Raw genomic sequence first — 18142 nt, 5'->3', positions numbered from 1 at the left:
TTGTGGTCAGATGACATTCCAGAAACTTGTTGTCTGTGATCCTTATCTTGCTTTGAAGTAAAGCAAGTGGTATACTTCTTACTATAGTAGTTCAAATTTTGGTGATTCTTAGGAAATAAAGCCACAGAAGGACCCAATATGATTGTTTGACTTTTTCTTTAGTTTACCTGAATGGGGCACTACTATCCAGACTTTTTAGATTCAACCTTTTTCCCAATTGTCTCGAAGCTGTCATTCAGCACTGGTGAACTACACAGGTAAGTGTGTAATCTGCTCTCACCATTTAAGGGATAACTTTTCAAGCACAGCTTGCTGTAGAAGGTTTTAATGATGAGCCTTACAGTTCTGGTCAACTCTAGATCACTTCATTTTTATCAAATCTATTGACTTGAGGGCTGTCCAATTATTTTTGAAAATGTTCTTTGTAAAAATATGCCAGGTTATTCATTAGTGAAGTCTCAACTGTAAGCAGGGCAAGGCTTTTGACAATATACAAAGCTAAATAGAACTCTTTAAATTCTTTGGTGTTATTCTTTAATTATTTTGATTTATACTGGACATTTAGACCAATCAATCTTTTCTAGTACTAATGAACATCTATAGCTGGCAGTTAACTTAATTTTGATGTATCTAATGTCTGAAGAAATGGAAAATAAAATGCCTGTGATTTACTTGGAGGAATGGTTTTAATTCTTTCAAGGAGAAGAATTAAAACCCTATTCTTTTCACACTTTATTGCGGTTTGTAATGGTATCTTGCTCCACAGTCCATTTCCTATGGCTCAAGGTGAATAGAAACAACTTAAAAATACTAGACTTAAAATCCTCCCAAAATCTGTGAGGTTTAACAGATAGTCTTGTGTGTCCAGTGAATGATTTTAGTCTACAAAGTCATTCAACCCACTCAAATTTCTTCTCAAACTGAAGTCAGGTGTGTGTCTGAGCAGCCGTCCTCTTTTTTTGTTGAACTGTAAGTAAGCATTCACCCATAGGAGTCACCAAAAAGTCCATGGCAAAGTTATCTGTTGAACATAGATTACCCCCAGCCAGTGAGTTTTTTTCCCTAAGGATTCTGGGAGAACCATGATCAATCAACCAGTCAGTGGTATTTACTGAGCACTTACTTGTGCAGAGTACTGTAATTAAGCGCTTGGGAGAGTTCAGTACAACAGAATTGGTAGACATGTTCTCTGACCATAATGAGCTTAAAAAAGATGGGAAATGGCCACTAGTGAAGAAATTGGAAAAAAAAGAGCTAGGACTAAGTAGGTGTGAGAACCAAACACTCAGTTTCAGGAGGAATATCTAGTTTTTAAATAATTTACAACTCACAGAGGGTTTTAAATTTTGGGACACCTCTAATATCCACTATTCAGGAAAATTATCTTTTGCTTGTTAAAGGGGATGGTATGGCTAAGCAGTAACAGAGTGAGAAAATGTTTCGGTATTGGTTGTTTCCGTTGTCTATTTCTTTTAGCATATGGGGGCTTACTATTTTTCATGAAAGTTATTTATTTAAAACAGATTTAATGTATCTCTCTGTCTTTGGTGGGGTAATGCCAGGGATTTTACTTTTCCATTTTTACATCAGTCGCCTGTTGCAGAGAAACCCCATTCCGTCTTGGTAAGCCTACTCAGGGCCCAACTTGGCACACCTGGTGGAGTGGCAAGGGACCCTTAGTACAGTGCTAAGTGCTTAGTACAGTGCTTTGTACACAGTAAGCTCTTAATAAATGATTGAATGAATGAATCCTTAGACTGTAAGCCTTATTTAGGTCAAGAGCTGTGTCCATCTTCACTGTCTTGCATCTTGCATCTATCCCAGCACTTAGTACAATGTTTGGCATATGTTATGAGCTTAATGGATACCAAAATAATAATTCTTCTTCTCCTTTTCCACTGCTTTAGAGGAAGATAGGTGCTTTCCTGGGCAGTGGGAAACAGATACTGCTGCCTGTCCGGTGTTGTCAGCACACTCCCTCCTCCCCTTACCTTGTTCCCTCTCTCACCAGAAACTCACCACATAATGAGCATGGTGCTGCTGTTAGGCAGCATGGAACTAAAATATGGCACCAGGGAGTGGTGTAATTGGTGCCATGTTATATCCACAGAAATGTTTGGAGGAGTATGCCAGCCTTGTTTTGGTAAATGTGTTGCAAAAATCTTTGTTTTTCCTTCCAACTCTGTCTCTTGATAAATGGAGAAAAAATTATCCCCGGCATCTCTTCTTGATTCATAGTACCCACCCACTCCCCTATCTTCTTGATTCATACTTTCTCTCTTGTCCCCAATGCCTAAAGTTTTTTGAAAAACGAGGCTTTATCTTCCTTGCCTTGAAATCCCACCAAGAGATCAGGAATGGAAGGAATGTCCTGTCAGTCATTTACATCCAGCTTCATAAACGTTCATTAGTTTTGTTTATTTTGCCAGCTTCTCCTGAAACAGCTGCCTTGAAATCATGCCGGCTGACAATTCTCCTCTTGATGTTAGCAATCTTGAACAATAATACCTCAGTGGTTATGCTTACATGATTATGCTTGTTACGGTTGGAGCTGGAGAACAGGGTGCCTTGAGTGGAGATTTTCAGTCTCCTGTTCACCCCTGAATGGGTAGGGTGATGGCAGTGATCATGATCATTTTGCTCTTCCCTTGCAATATGTCTGAACCCAGAAAGAACAGGCCCCAGTATACTGCTCCACATGTAAATGAAGAGCTTAGGCACCAGAATGCCAAAATCATAATACGAGGCTATAAACCCTGTGAGTGGGCAATAAAGATTTGTTTCAGGATACCAGGCTGATGGATTTTGCACTCTCACATACACTCTTCTGGCCTCAACCTTAGTTCCATAGTCCCATAAGCACTTCTTCAGCTTTCCTGCCAAATTTCAAATTTCACCCAATAGGAAAAAGGGAAAAGGCATGATCGTTGATGGGCCCAAGATAAGGGGTTGGGATGGGCGTTCAAGGTAAACTGTGGATAATTAAATAGTCCCTAGGTCGTGGCTTTTCTTCTGTGGTTGCTGTTGAGGAGAATCACTAAAATAATAATACTAATTGTGGTATTTATTAAGTGCTTGCCCTGTGTCAGAAACTGCACTAAGCACTGAGGTAAATACTAGATATGTTACAGGGTCAATCCCACAATGGGACTCACAGTCTAAGTAGGAGGGAGATAAGGTATTTAACCCCCATTTTACAGATGAGGAAACTGAGGCACAAGAGAGTTAAGTGAATTTTGCAAGGTCACACACAGCAGGCCAGTGGCAGAGTTGGGATTAGAACCCAGGTCCTCTGACTCCCAGTCCCATGCTTTTTCCACTAGACCATACTAGGCCATGCTGCTAATATTTATTAAGTGATTACTCTGGGCAGAGGACTATATTAAGTAAGCCCCTGGGTGAGTATTTTGGAGTTTGTAGGCACAGCCCCAGTCCTCAAAGAATTTACAATCTGGTGGCCAGGGGTAGGGAGGAAGAAAAGGCAGGCCCTGAAACAAATTAAAAGTAGGGAAAGCAAACAAGTATAAAGATATGTAAAGAAGTGCTGGGGGAGGGAGGGGATGTGTACCTTTGTGCTTAGGGGGTAAGGAATCAAGTGCTGAGATACACTAGGAGGGAAAGAGGGTGGGGAGATTAGCAATTAGGCAGTGAAGGCTTTCTGGAAGAATTGGTGGCTTGTTGTATAAGAAACATTTCTTGATCCTGCCTCCATACCATCTCAGAGTCCAAGGCCTGTCTCTACTCAACTGGACTTTCGTAGGCCAGCCACTTCCTTCCGAACGAGTGCGAAGTGCAGCACTGATTATGTGCTGTGGCAAGCACCCATCCCTGTTCTTCGCGGTGCTTCTCCTTACTCAGACAGAACCCTTAGGATTGGGGGTAGGGGCAGTCAACTATGGCTCTTGGGACATCGGCAGCAGTTGTGAAGCCCAAGTCCAGATTCTATCTCAATACTGTTTCCAACTTAAGATTCCCACCTTGTGTCCTTTTGGAACCCAGAGTCTATCTCTGGAGCAAGCTTGCACCTCTGAAGGTAGAGGGGCAGCAGCTGGGGATTTGACTAGAGCAACCTTCCTTAAGCAGTGTGGCTCAGTGAAAAGAACGTGGGCTTCGGAATCAGAGGTCATGGGTTCGACTCCCGGCTCTGCCACTTGTCAGCTGTGTGACTGTGGGCAAGTCACTTAACTTCTCTGTGCCTCAGTTACCCCATCTGTAGAAATGGGGATTATCTGTGAGCCTCACGTGGGACAAACTGATTACCCTGTATCTGCCCCAGCGCTTAGAACAGTGGTCTGCACATAGTAAGTGCTTAACAAATACCAACATTATTATTATTAGTCTATTAATCCTCATGCAGGAAGACTTCTAAACATGCAGGAAACAGTCTAAGATCCTAATTTGCCTAAATCCAGACTTTCTGGTGTGATATAGATTTCTACCATTAAGCAAGCAACAGTGTTTATCAGGCACTTACTGTTTGCTGGGCACTTTACCAAGCATTCGGGAGAGGTTTTCAATTGCTGTTGAGTCCTTTCCACAACATAACCACTCCATGAGCACACCCTCTTCAGAACATCCCATCTTCTGTCATAAGGTTGCTCTGATATGTGTATCCATAGAGTTTTCTTGATAAAGATATGCAAGTGGTTTATCATTGCCTTCTTCCACACAGTAAAAATTTGAGTCTCTGCCATTGTTTTTGATTAACATTTTGATCACTTGTTCATCCACCTTTGAGTCTTTCCCATCCTTCTGCTGCCCAGCACAGGTGAATCAACTTCGTTAATACAGTTAATAGGATCATTACGGTCAAGGAATTTACAGCCTTGGGGAGGTGGGGGGGCTGGGGGAGGAGGAGAAGGGAAGCAGAGACTTATGCTAAATCTGGAGAAAGGCCTTCAGAGCCCAGGCAGGTGGAGCCATAACCCCCAGGAGCACCAGATCAATCCTTCCCCATGCTGCCAGCCAGTCAGTCAATCAATGGTATTTACTGAGTGCTTACTACATGCAGAGTGAGCACTGTACTAAGTGCTTGGGAGAGTACCATACAATAAAATTAATGGAGAAATTCCCTGCCCATAATGATCTTACAGTCTGGAGGGCAAGGTAGCCTAGTTTGGCCCTCCTCCCACCCCATCAGCAACTTTTTTTTTCTTTTTCTGGTACTTACTAACTGCTTACAATGTGCCAGCCGTTGCACTACGTGCTGGGTTTGATACAAGCTAATGAATTTGGATACAGTCTCTGTTCCACTTAGGTCTCCCAATCTTAATTCCCATTTTAGGCAGGAGGTAACTGCAACACAGAGAAGTAACAATAATAATTGTGGTATTAGTTAAGCTCCTATTATGTGCCAAGTACTGTTCTAAGCTCTGGGGTAGATGAGAGATAATCAGGTCAGACATAATCCTTGTCCCACAAGGGTCTCATAGTCTCATTCCTCATTTTACAGATGAGGCACAGAGAAGTTAAAAGATTTGCCCAAGGTCACACAGCAACCAGAATTAGAGCCCACATCCTCTGGCTTCCAGGACCGTGCTCTTTCCACTAGACCACGCTGCTTCTCATGAAGTGAAGTGACTTGCCTAAGGTCAGACAAGCAGATAGGTGGAGGAGTGTGGTTCAGTCCTTCTGACTCCCAGGCCCCTGCTCTATCCACTAGGCCATGCTGCTATAAATGCAAATATGTGGAGTGGATGAAGAGCGAGCAATATTTAGGGAGGCAGCAGCAGGAGGAAATGAGGATGGCTTTCTGGGCCTCAGTTCTTTCATCTGTAAAATAATAATAATAATCATGGTATTTGTTAAGCATTTATTATGTGCCAAGCACTGTTCTAAGCACTGTGTTAGATAAAAGGTAATCATATTGGACACAGTCCCTGTTCCACATGAGGGTCCCACTCTTAATCCCCATTTTACAGATAAGGTAATTGAAAAAAAAAGAAAAGTGAAGTGACTTGTCCAAGATCACACAGCAGACAAGTGGCAGAGCGGGGATTAGAACCCATGTCCTCTAACATCCAACTCAGTGCTCTTGCCATTAGGCCATGCTACTTTCCACAGGGATTAAGACTGTGAGCCCCATGAGGGACAGTGACTGCGGCCAACTTAATAATAAAAATAACAGTATTTGTTAAGCACTTACTATATGCCAAGCACTGTTCTAAGCAGTGGGGTAGATACAAGGTAATCAGGTTGTCCCACGTGAGGCTCATAGTCTTAATCCTCACTTTCCTGAAGAGGTAACTGAGGTACAGAGAATTTAAGTGACTTTCCCCAAATCACACAGCTGACAAGTGGTGGATAAGAACCCACGACGTCTGACTCCCAAGCCCGAGCTCTTTCCACTGAGGTATGCTGCAACATGCTTAGCTTGTGAGTACCCCAGTGCTTAGTACAGTGCTTGGCAAGTATTAAGCACTTAACATATACCATTATTATTATTATGAGAGGTAACTTGCCAGCTGTGTAACTTTGGGCAAGTCACTTAACATCTCTGTGCCTCAGTTACCTCATCTGTAAAATGGGGACTGAGACAGTGAGCCGCCTGTGGGACAGACTGATTACCTTGTATCTCCCCCAGTGCTTAGAACAGGGCTTGGCACATAGTAAGCGCTTAAGAAATACCATCATTAGAGGAGCAGTGTGGCTTAGTGGAAGGAGACCGGGCTTGGGAGTCAGAGGTCATGACTTCGAATCCTGGCTCTGCCACTTGTCAGCTGTGTGACTGTGGGCAAGTCACTTAACTTCTCTGTGCCTCAGTTACCTCATCTGTAAAACGGGGATTAAGACTGTGAGCCTGATGTGGGACAATCTGATTACCCTGCATCTTCCCCAGTGCTTAGAACAGTGCTCTAACAAATACGAACATCATTATTATTATTATTAAAATGAGGGTGAAGACTGTGAGCTCCACTTGGGGCAACCTGATAAATGTGTATCTCCCCCAGCGCTTAGAACAGTGCTGGCACACAGTAAGTGTCTAGTAAGTAATATTAAATAATATCATCATTTAATGATAAATAATGATTAAATAACCAATACAAATGACAAGCATTTATTATTTATATATAATTACTATATAAAAGCATTTGTAGAATTATTTACTATTAAATGATATTATTTAATTTATTACAATATATTATGATAATATAAACATAAAATAAATAATTTAATAATTACTTAGTATTAGGTATTAAACTATCACTAATATTAAATGATAATAAGCAATAGCGTAATAACTAATGATAGAGAATAATCATTCATTATCCATATATAATTATTATATATAATTGTGTATATCACTCTATATTATCATTAAATTATCATTTGATAATAATTACACTATCATGAATTATTATTAAAGGATAGTACTGATAACTAACAGTTTAACCGTTTAACAGTTGAACTGTTATGAAGTAACAGTTTAATAACTCATGCTCAATCATAATAATTTAGCGATAGTGCAATAACTGACTAATAACGAATTCATAATTATTATTGAGCAGGAGTCGCTAGACTATCATTGATTATTGAATGATTAATGATAGTCTATTAATATCATTATAATTAATGATGATAATGAAATGATCATTAGTATTATCATGGGGGTCGCCCCGGAATGCGAGAGCTCTTTAGCGTCGGGGTCCGTGGGTCGAGCAGGGCTCCCCGCTCTGGCCACGCCCCCTCCAGGCCCAGGCCACGCCCCCGCCGCAGCCAGGCCACGCCCACTTCCAGAGCAACGGGCCTCCAGGCCACGCCCCCTCCGCCGTCACTCAAGCTCCGAGGCCCAGCTGATGCGGCTTGCAGAGCACGTGACGAACGAGCAAGGCCGGAGCTCGAGTAACATGGCTGCAATCGGGGGGTAAGTCTGACCTGTCGCTGTGGCCCCCACTGCCCTTTCCCCGTTGGGTTGCCCAGGATCTTCTTCCTCCCCCTGGATGGAGAGAGGGAGGAGGAAGTCCTCACCCCGCCCGGGAGGAGCTGCGGCAGCTGTGCCAGCTAAGCCGAGCAACGGCACGGCTGCAGACCAGCGCTTAGAACAGTGCTTGGCACGTAGGAGGTGCTTAACCAATGCCATCGTCGAGGAGAAGCCCCCGAGGCTTGGGGTCGAGGGCTGCAAGTTTGCCACCCCCACCTCTCTCTCCTAGCTGCCCTCTCCAACCGGATCGCGGTTCTGGAGGCGGTGAGCTGGGCATGTGTCTGTTTATCGTTATATTGTAGTTCCCCAAGCGCTTAGTACAGTGCACACAGGAAAAGCCCACTCGGTACCCCTGATTGGAGGGCCGGGCTTGTGTTCTCTTGTGATCTCCTCCTCGGTTTTCCCGGCTGTTGAATGGGGGGCAGGAATCGGCACGGCCTTACTGTAGGTGCCTTAGGTGAGGGATGCAGGGCTGGTTCCAATGCACCGATCACTCACAGTTCAAGCTCAGCACGTTTGGAGGCTGTTTGGATCAGCAGCACCATGGTCTGGCTGCTCAACTTCCAGTTGTCACGAAAGTGAAAGGACTATAACAATGACAGTTGTATTTGTTAATCACTTACCCTGTGCCGGGCACAACAATAATAATGGTGATGATGGTATTTGTTAAGTACTTAGTATGTGCCTGTCCTAAGCGCTGGGGTCGATACAAGCAAATTGGGTTGGACACAGTCCCAGTTCCACCTGGGGCTCACAGTCTTAATCTCCATTTTACAGATGAGGTACCTGAGGCACAAAGAAGTTAAGTGACTTGCCCAAGGTCACACAGCACACAAGTGTGGGAGCTGGGACTACAATGCGGGCCTTTCTGACTCCCAAGCCTATGCTCTTTCCACTAGGCCATGCTGCTTCTCCAAATGCCCCGTGGCCCCTGAGTGCATACTGAAAAAACAGGATTAGAATCTAGCTCATAAGGCTGTATGAAGAGTTCAGTAACCTAATTCAGAGGTGGAACAATTGGAGAAGTGTTTAACCCACTATTTAAGGATGATAATAATATGTGTTAAGCACTTACTATGTGCCGGGTCCTGGGGTAGATATAAATTAATCAGTTTGGACATAGCCCCTGTCGCATTTGGGGATCACAGTCTTGATCCCCATTTTGCTTGAGGCCCAGAGAAGTTAAGTGATTTGCCCAAGGTCACACAGCAGACAAGTGTGGGAGGCAGGACTAGAACCCAGGTTCTTCTGACTTCCAGGCCTGTGCTCTTTCCATTAAGCCACGCTGCTTCTGTGTCTTCAGTTGAGCACAGTAAACTCAGGTATTTTTTTGCCAGTTGAGTTCTACTAGGCATCAAGGGTAAGATTTACACAATCTGGGGAAGCTAAATTCACTTACCTCAATATCAACAATGTTGTCCATGCCCATTTAGCCATATGCTTAGGATATTGTGTTGTGCCCCAGATTGAGAGCCCTGGAAAAAAAACACTGTTTTCTCCTTCATTTTCCTCTCCCCTCCCTTCAACTTTCACAACACCGGTCTTAATAGCATGCTGTTGCAAATTTGCGAATACTCTCTTGTGTTGCTGGGCATTTAGTATGGTTGAAAACTGGGAAGGGCAGCGGTGTATGCCTAACTTGTCCTGTGTTCTAGGGCAAGTAGTTTTGAGTCTGTCTTCTTCCTGTGAAGGCGAAGGAGCAGCATTTGCCTCAAGAATTACTATATTTGTGAATAGTAGCAGCATCAAGCTTTACCCCAAAATGTCCATGCCCTCTGAAATGTCTAGAGAGCCTGTAGGAAAGAATGAAATTCTAGAAACTGCTTGAGTGGTTCTGTTGTGAGAAGCAGTGTGGCCTAATGGAAAGAGGGGGCCAGAGGACCTGGGTTCTAATCCCATTTCTGCCACTTGCCTGCTGTGTAAACTGGGCAAACTACTTAACTTGGCAGTGCTTTGGTTTCCTCATCTGTGAAATGAGGATTCAATCCCTGTCATCGTAGTCCTTTAGGCTGTGAGCCCCATGTAGGATAGAGTCTGCATCTGAACTGATTAACTTGTATCTACCCCAGTGCATAGCACAGTGCTTTGCACATAGGAAGCACTTAGTAAACACCATTATATGCTTCTTATAATTACTGTCCCTCTCTTGGCTTCTGAATGAGAATAACTTCTGAAATGGGGGTGGGGTGTGTGTGAGAGAGTGAGACTATCAATGGTACTGAGCACTTACTATGTGCAGAGCACTGTACTAAGCATTTGGGAGAGTATTTGGAAATGTTTCCTGCCCATAATGAGCTTACAGTCTAGAGGGGAAGACACACATACCTAATTAAATGTAAAATATAATTTTAAGATATACGTAAGTGTTGTGGAGCAAATATCCTGAGGTCACAGATCCAAGTGCACAGATGATGTAGAAGAGAGATAATGATATTTGTTAAGCACTTGCTATGTGCCAAGCACTGTACTGATCTCTGGGGTAGAATCAAGATAATCTGGTCCCACGTGGTGGGGGGGGGGGGGCGGGAAGGGAGGGGTTTGTGCTCACAGACTAAGTAGGAGGGAGAACAGATATTGAATCTCCATGTACTGGGTTGGCCTTCTCAGAACAGAAAGTTCTCTTGTCTTGGAAATGTTAACTGAAGGTATGTTCTTTTTCTTTTGGACTTTGCCCAGGTCAGGTCCAGGATGGGAGAGTTTTATGATTAAGGCTATTTTTCCAGCAGGAGCTTCTCACTCCAGTTCTGGTACTTCTTTGCGGCATGTCTTTGTGGGATGAGGAACAGGGAGATGGAGAGTCCCGCCCCATTTCTTCCAAGAAAGTACAGAACTCTGGGAGGAAGAGGCCTCTCTGTGACTCCTCTGCTGCTCCTATTCATGAAAGTCCAGTATGTGCTAAGGCAGTCGGTTACTCTCAGTCAGTACAGGCAAATCATTCATTCATTCATTCATTCATTCATTCATTCATTCATTCATTCATTCATTCATTCAATCGTCTTTGAGTGCTTACTGTTTGCAGAGCACTGTACTAAGCTCTTGGAAAGTACAATTGGGCTACAAATGGAGACAATCCCTACCCAATCACAGGCTCCCAGTCTAGAAGATGATCCTCACTCCTCTTTCACTCTTGGCACTAGGAAAAGTGACAGGTAACCTGTTGTCAACTCATTGTAAATGGGGAGGAACCAGACAAATCAGGCAAAAATAAAATATATTTTATAAATTATGTATTCATATTAATGTCTGCCTCCCCCTCTAGACTGTAAGACTGTTACGGGCAGGGAAAGTGTCTGCTAATTCTGTTGTACTCTGAATACATAGAAAGTAATCAATACATAACATTGATTTGACAGGAGAAAGGGTGGAGGGGATAGGGGCTTTCAAAGGATCAATGCCAAATGTTTTTAGAGTGAATGCTCTGACAATGCATTACTCTAGCAATTTAAAAAAAACTTAAAGTATGCTCTGAGTAGTCATGCTAATTTGTTACATATAATAAACCATCCATTAACATACCCTGTTTGGGAAGAAGAGAGAAAAGTCTCAAGATATAATAATAGTATTCAGTGCTTACTGCATGCTGGGAGAGAGAACAGATGGGAATTAGAGTCCTTGGGGATAGTTGATGCGTTGTTGAGAAATAAATAATTGCTGAAAAGGAAGATTCTCCTGACTTGGAAATCCTTGGAAGCATCAGAAAAAATGTCAAACTCGAAAAAGCTGTTACTGGCACTTTTGAAAATGCATGTTAAAACATAACTAATCTGGTAGGAGCCTCTGCCTTTCTTCTTTTAGCATGTTACAAAGTTATAGTTATGTTCCCTGAGATAAGATAACTTACTAGAATGTAAGCCCACTGAGAACAAGGATCAGGTTTGCCAACTGTACTGTGCTGCACAGTGATTGACTTAGAAGTACTAGCAAACCCTTTTGTCCTTTGGACAAAGACAGCATGCTAGTGGTGCTGCCTGAACCCAAGTTCTTACCACCAGTAGAGCATCAGATAGGACTCCATAGCTCAGGTGAAGGGAAGAATGAGAACTTATCCAGTTTACTTTTCTCAGTAGATAACCCACTCTTCCACTTCACATTGACTGCCACATTTCTCCTTTCTCTCTGGCCTCACCTCAGTCTCTTTCGCTGGCTCTTCCTCTGTCTCCCACCTTTTAGCTGTGGGTGGCCCTCAAGGCTCAGTTCTGTGTCACCTTTTCTCTATCTACTCCCACTCTCTTGAATCATTCATTTGCTCCCTCGGGTTCAACTACTATCTCTAGGTGGATGATTCTCAAGTCAACCTCTCACATTCCCTTCTGCCTTCAGGTCATCTATACCTGAGTGTTCCACCAACATATCAAACTTGATTTTCCAAAACAGATCTCCTCATCAATTCAGCAGTGTAGCCTAATGGAAAGAGCATGGGAGTCAGAGGACCTGGGTTCTAATTCCGGCTCTGTCAATTGCCTGTTGTGTGACCTGCGGCAAGTCACTTCTCTGGGCCTGTTTCCTCATCTCTAAAACGGGGAGTCAATGACTGTTTTCCCTCTTACTTAGACTGAGTCCCACGTGAAATGGTCACTGTGTCCTATCTGATTAACTTATATCTAACCCAGGCCTAGGAACAGTACTTGACAAAGTGCTTAACAAATACCGTAATTTAATATTAACTACTCCCTCCCCAAACCAGTCCTCCCTCAGACTGTCCCCCAACACCACTATCCTATCCTTTGTCACAAGCCCATAACATTGACATTATCCTCTATTCATCTCTCTCTCAACCTGCATATTCAGGCCTTCCCCAGACTTGTTGGTTCTACCTTCACAACATCTTTAGAATCCATCCCTTCCTCTCCATCTAAACTACCAGCACACTTAGAGCCCATCTTGACAACTGAAGCATCTTCCTTGCTGACCTCCCAGCCTCCTTGCCTCTTCCTTCTCCAGTCCATATGTCACCCTGCTGCCCAGATCATTTTTCTTAAAAAACAAAAACAAAGCAACATGCAGTCTATGACTTCTCAAAAACCTACAGTGGCTGCCTGGCCTAGTGGATAGACCATGTGTCTTGGGTTCTAATCCTGGATCCTCCACTTGTCTGCTGTGTGACCTTGGACAAGCCACTTTCCTTTGCGTCAGCATATCTGTATAATGGGGATAAGACTGTGAGCCCCATGTGGGACAGGGACTATGTCCTAACCAATTTGCTTGTATTACCCCCTAGTGCTTAGTTTGGTGCCTGGCACATAGTATGTGCTTAACAAATACAACAATTATCCAGTGCTTAGTACAGTGCCTGGCTCATAGCGCTTAACAAATACCATAATTATTACCTCTGCATCAAACTCCTTACCATCGGCTTTAAGGCACTCAATCAGTTTCTCCTTTTCATACCTTACCTCTTCAACCTGCTACTATAACCCAGGCCAGACACCTCCTTTTCTAACACCTACCTGTGCACTGTGTCTTGATCTCATCTGTCTCGCCAATGTCCCCACGCTCATGTCCTCTTTCTAGTCCGGAATTCCCTCCCTCTTCATGTCTGACGGTCTGCCACTCTCGTCTTCAAAGTCCTACTAAAATCATTTCTCCTCTAAGCGGCCTTCCCTGGCTAGGCTCTCCACCCCATCCGCCTTCCCTTCTGCTTCACCTAAGCACTTGGATTAGTAACACATAATTACTGTGGTGTTTGTTAAACACTTACTATATGTCAGGCACTGTACTAAATGCTTAAGCACTTTGATATTCACCCCAGCACTTATACATTTATTCAGCTGAAATTTAATGTCTATAAACTCCTTGTGGGCAGGGATTATGTTTAGCTAGTACATTGTGTGGTACTCTCCCAACTGCTTAGTTCAGTGTCCTGCACCCAGTAGGTTTTCAATAAATACCATTGATTGTAAGGAGTGGTAGTTGTGGTATTAGCATTTACTATGTGTGAAGCACCATGTTAAGCCCTGAGAAAATTACAAATTAGACTGGATCCAGCCCTTTCCAACAAGGTTAATGAAGATAAGCTGGTACTTGAAACAATAGCGGGTATATATTGGAAGAAGCAACGTGGCCTAGTGGAAAGAACACGGGCCTGGCAGAGGACCTGCATTCTAATGCAAGTTAATAATAATAATGTTGGTATTTGTTAAGCGCTTACTATGTGCCGAGCACTGTTCTAAGCGCTGGGGTAGACACAGGGGAATCAGGTTGTCCCACGTGGGGCTCACAGTCTTAATCCCCATTTTACAGATGAGGTAATTGAGGCACAGAGAAGTTAAGTGACTCGCCCACAGTCACACAGCTGACAAGTGGCAGAGCCGGGAGTCGAACTCATGACCTCTGAATCCGAAGCCCAGGCTCTTTCCACTGAGCCACGCTGCTTCTCAAGTTCTGCCGCTTGTCTGCTGTGTGACCTTGGCCAAGTCACTTAATTTCTCTGTGTCTTTTAGCTTGTTTGTAAAATGGGGATTAAGACCGTGAGTCAATTTTGAGAGCCAGGACTGTGTCCCACCTGATTATCTTGCATCTACCCCAGTGCTTAGTACAGTGCCTGGCACATAGTACAAATACCGTAAAAGAAAAAATCAGCAATATAAAACAAAGTAACTACAGAGGGTTGGAAGGAATTCTCTCATTCCCCACTGCTCCAGGCACAGTATTTGATTGTAAACTCTGGCAGCCTGTTGCCGCCTTCAGTAAGTTCTGAGAGCTGCTGCAGGCCAGTCAGGCCTCAGCTCCGGTGAAAGGCAATTGGGTCATTCAGAGGTGGTGGTTGAATCTGTTTCATGCCCATACCCCATGACCACTCATATTAATGGCATATGAAGCAAGATGGCTGACCGTGCTAGCGTTGGCGTTTTTGGTGTCCATAAGCATTGAAGCTCTGTGTTTTGGGGAGGATTTCAAAGGGAGGACCAGACATGCAGTCTGCTGCAAGGAGCTTTTAGCACTCTATAAATACCATTGTTTGAGTATAATGAAACCTCTGCCACAGCTGTCCAGAGTGATTCATTTAATGCTTAGAATGTGGAGGAGGAAGGGGTGAGGAGGGTCTGAAGCTGAGGGAAGGAGGGTAGTATTCTCACAGAGGCTACTGTTTGGCCTTGCCTTTACAAAGAAAGCCTGAAGGCACTCCTCACTTGTGCATGGAATGCCTGAAATGCAACTATTGACAAAGAAAATGGGTCTGTAAGACCTAGTTTCACTAAGGGGTCCTTTCTTACTGAAATAACTAATGGAGGACACCCTAGTCTACCCAATTTGCCAAACCAGACAGCTCATGCTCGGAGTTTTTTTTGGCTATAGAAACACCCTGCTTCCTGTTAACTTCAATTTCTCTGTCCCTTGGACATTCTCCCTCTCCCCCGGACCACCTGCCACACCCACCCACCCTTTCCCTGAGCCAGCTATGATGTTCTCTTTTCACTCCACCGTGGGATGAAACACAACAAAACAGATTCAACCAAAATGCTAAACTGAATTAACCAACTGAACCATAACCAATTTCTAATTTTTATTGGACAGGCATGGTTTAGGCTGAGGCCCCAGTGAACTATAACCCAGCATTTTGAGTTGGCAGAACTTTTTTTTTTTTTTGAACTTCTGATCCTTGCTGGTCAGAAGAAGGTGAATGTCACCCCTCCTGGAGTCAGAGGGAGTGAGGGATATGAGGAAAAGAGGAAGATAGTCCAAGCAAATAAAAATATAAGGACAGATTAATGCCATCTGTGGAGGCTCAAACTAATTTCTATAAGGCACAGCCTCTACAAAGCTCAGTTGGATTCTGAAAATGGTCTGCACTTCCCTTCTGCGAGAATCTAGTACAATTCACTTTCTGTAGGAGGCGTAAAATAAGTTGAAATTGTGACTGCATTTTTTTTGAATCCCCAATTTTGTACATGTCTTCCTCCCCACCTCCGCCCCAGAATATGTTGCTGTTCTGAAACAGCACTTCACTGCTATTTGTTACTGAATTGGGAGAAATTTTTGTCAACTGAAGGAGTTGCCATACTGTTTCTCGGCAGTTTGGCCTGGAAGATGAAGCAGTTTTAGACTGTCCACGAGTTGAGAATTGTCTCGTCTCAAAATGCTTCTTGACTAGCTGTAGACTTGCATTAAAATGGCTTCGTGTTTCTTCACATACTGGGAGATCATAAACACCCTTTTTTCATAGTCTAAGTCATTTTTACCTAGTTAGAGGACCCAAACTGATCATGTGAAGATTAAGGAAAAAATTCTTGAGCTACGTGGAATATTTCTTCTGTTCCTGTAGTTAGGCTTCCCAGGGAAGTGCTTACCCTGCATGTTTTTTCCTGAGAGTTATTGAGCCACACAATTATGAAATCTCACAGTTCTTTGTCAGGGTAATAAAGTTAATCGGGCTTCACCTGTGTCCTTAGACAGTGCTCAGTTATAAAGAGAGCCTTACAGTTAAATTAGAAGATAGCATGGCTTTTGCCTTCTAAATTGTCCGTACCATCTTACCAATAAAGCATTACAAAAATAAAGCCATAAATGTTTTATTAGTTGTGCTTTTGCTGCGTTTGCAGGAAGGAACTGTTGGCTTTGGATTTGGGGGTGATAAGGTCTGATGGAAGTTTGACTTATGCCATGACCAATCAAAGGTTACCTCTTAACAAACTCGTAATTTCCATGCAAGTCAGATAATAATTAATACACGGCGGTACATCACTCTTGTACTTTAAGGTTAATGTGGGTTACTTTTCCTTCTCTCTCCATCTTGGCACCAGTTCAGCAGGATAACAGTGTAGCTGAATTCAGCATGTGATCTCTTTGGGAAGCTATGGAAAGCAAATGATCCTCCAGCTGTGGAGAAGGATGTCTTCAATAAGCGGGCTGGAAAGAGACTGAATTATATTGAGCCGGTGGAACTTGAATCATGGCTTTTTATTGTTAATGCTTCATAAGAGCACCATGTGGAAGGATGGTATCATTCTTACTGTACTGTAAACACAAAGTAGAAGAATCAATATTAGGTTAGACACTTCCTCCCCATTTCTCCCCTGCTGCAGGTTGGCAGGGCATCACCAGAGGGAATGATCTCCGATCTAAGTTGCCTGCCGGGGGTCTGCTCACATTTACTGGATCCACACAGTCCTAGTAAGATCGGGTTAGTCTTCCTCCCTTGAGCAAAGAGCTGGTATATTATGATGACTTTCAGTAGCATCCAGAGGGTCTGCACCACACCAAGACGGGTGATGGAAAGCTCTTAGAACTCAGCTCCAGTGTGTGAGAAAAGTCTCAGGATGACTGTTCTGCCACCCTCCCCCAGAATGCTCGGGCATCACCTGGGTGATGTTCCAGTTAGACATTTTATTTATTCTTTTACTTTCAGTCCTGCAGGATCTGCATGCCCAAATTTAACCCCAGCAGGAAGTTACTTAGGGGAGAATATCTGTGGTATGTTAAGCACTTAGTAATAATAATAATTGTGGAATGTAAGTGCTTACTGTGCACCAGGCATTGTACTAAGCACTGGGGTAGATACAATCAGGGTGGACACAGTCCCTGTCCCACATGGGGCTCACAATCTTGAATCCCAGTTTTACAGATGAGGTAAATGAGGCACAGAGAATTGAAAAGACTTGGTCAAGGTCACCCAGCAGACAAGTGGCAGAGCCGGAATTAGAACCCAGGTCCTTCTGACTCGCTGGCCCGTGCTCTATCCACAAGCCTCACTGCTTCTAATATGTGCTAAGCACTGGGTTAAATACTAGTGGTTTGGATGCAGTCCCTGTCCCATATGGGGCTCACAGTCTTAGAGAAGACCCAGAAGAAGAAAAGGGACAACTTTTTAGTTCTACTGTAAAGCTCTATGAAGCTCCAAGCCCACACCATACACAGGTTAGAGGTCTCTGCTCTCCTTTCCCTACTTCCCACCATCGTGGCTGGGGGCTCTGTGGGCAGTTGGCCTACTGACTAGAGTGCAAACCTGGGTGTCAGAAGTACCTGGATTCTGATTCTGGTTCTGCTCTGTCTGCTCTGTGACCTTGGGCAAGTCACCTCACTTCTCTGAGCCTCAGTTACCACATCTGTAAAATGGGGATTAAGACTGTAAGCCCTATATGGGACAGGGACTGTGTCTAATCCGATCATCTTATATCTACCCCAGTTCTTAGTACAGTGCCTGGCACATAGTAAGTGCCTAACATGCACCGTAATTATTATTTCCTCTAGACTTTAAGCTTATTGTGGGCAGGGAATGAATCT

At 43.6% G+C, this 18142-nt stretch overlaps 1 protein-coding gene across 1 annotated transcript in view; it reads left to right on the top strand.

The window, feature by feature from the left end:
- The first annotated feature begins 7757 nt into the window (after positions 1–7757).
- Positions 7758–18142, top strand: part of PEPD (peptidase D) — a 283243-nt gene continuing 272858 nt past the window's right edge. Inside the window, exon 1 of the mRNA XM_001509616.6 lies at positions 7758–7864. Coding sequence (XP_001509666.2) covers positions 7797–7864 — 68 coding nt within the window. The 5' untranslated portion in view covers positions 7758–7796. The remainder of the gene's footprint in view (positions 7865–18142) is intronic.

Source organism: Ornithorhynchus anatinus, chromosome 11, assembly GCF_004115215.2.
Source record: "Ornithorhynchus anatinus isolate Pmale09 chromosome 11, mOrnAna1.pri.v4, whole genome shotgun sequence".
Lineage (NCBI taxonomy): Eukaryota > Metazoa > Chordata > Mammalia > Monotremata > Ornithorhynchidae > Ornithorhynchus > Ornithorhynchus anatinus.
The sequence above is the reverse complement of the archived record's forward strand: the minus strand, read 5'-3'. Positions and strand labels throughout refer to the sequence as shown.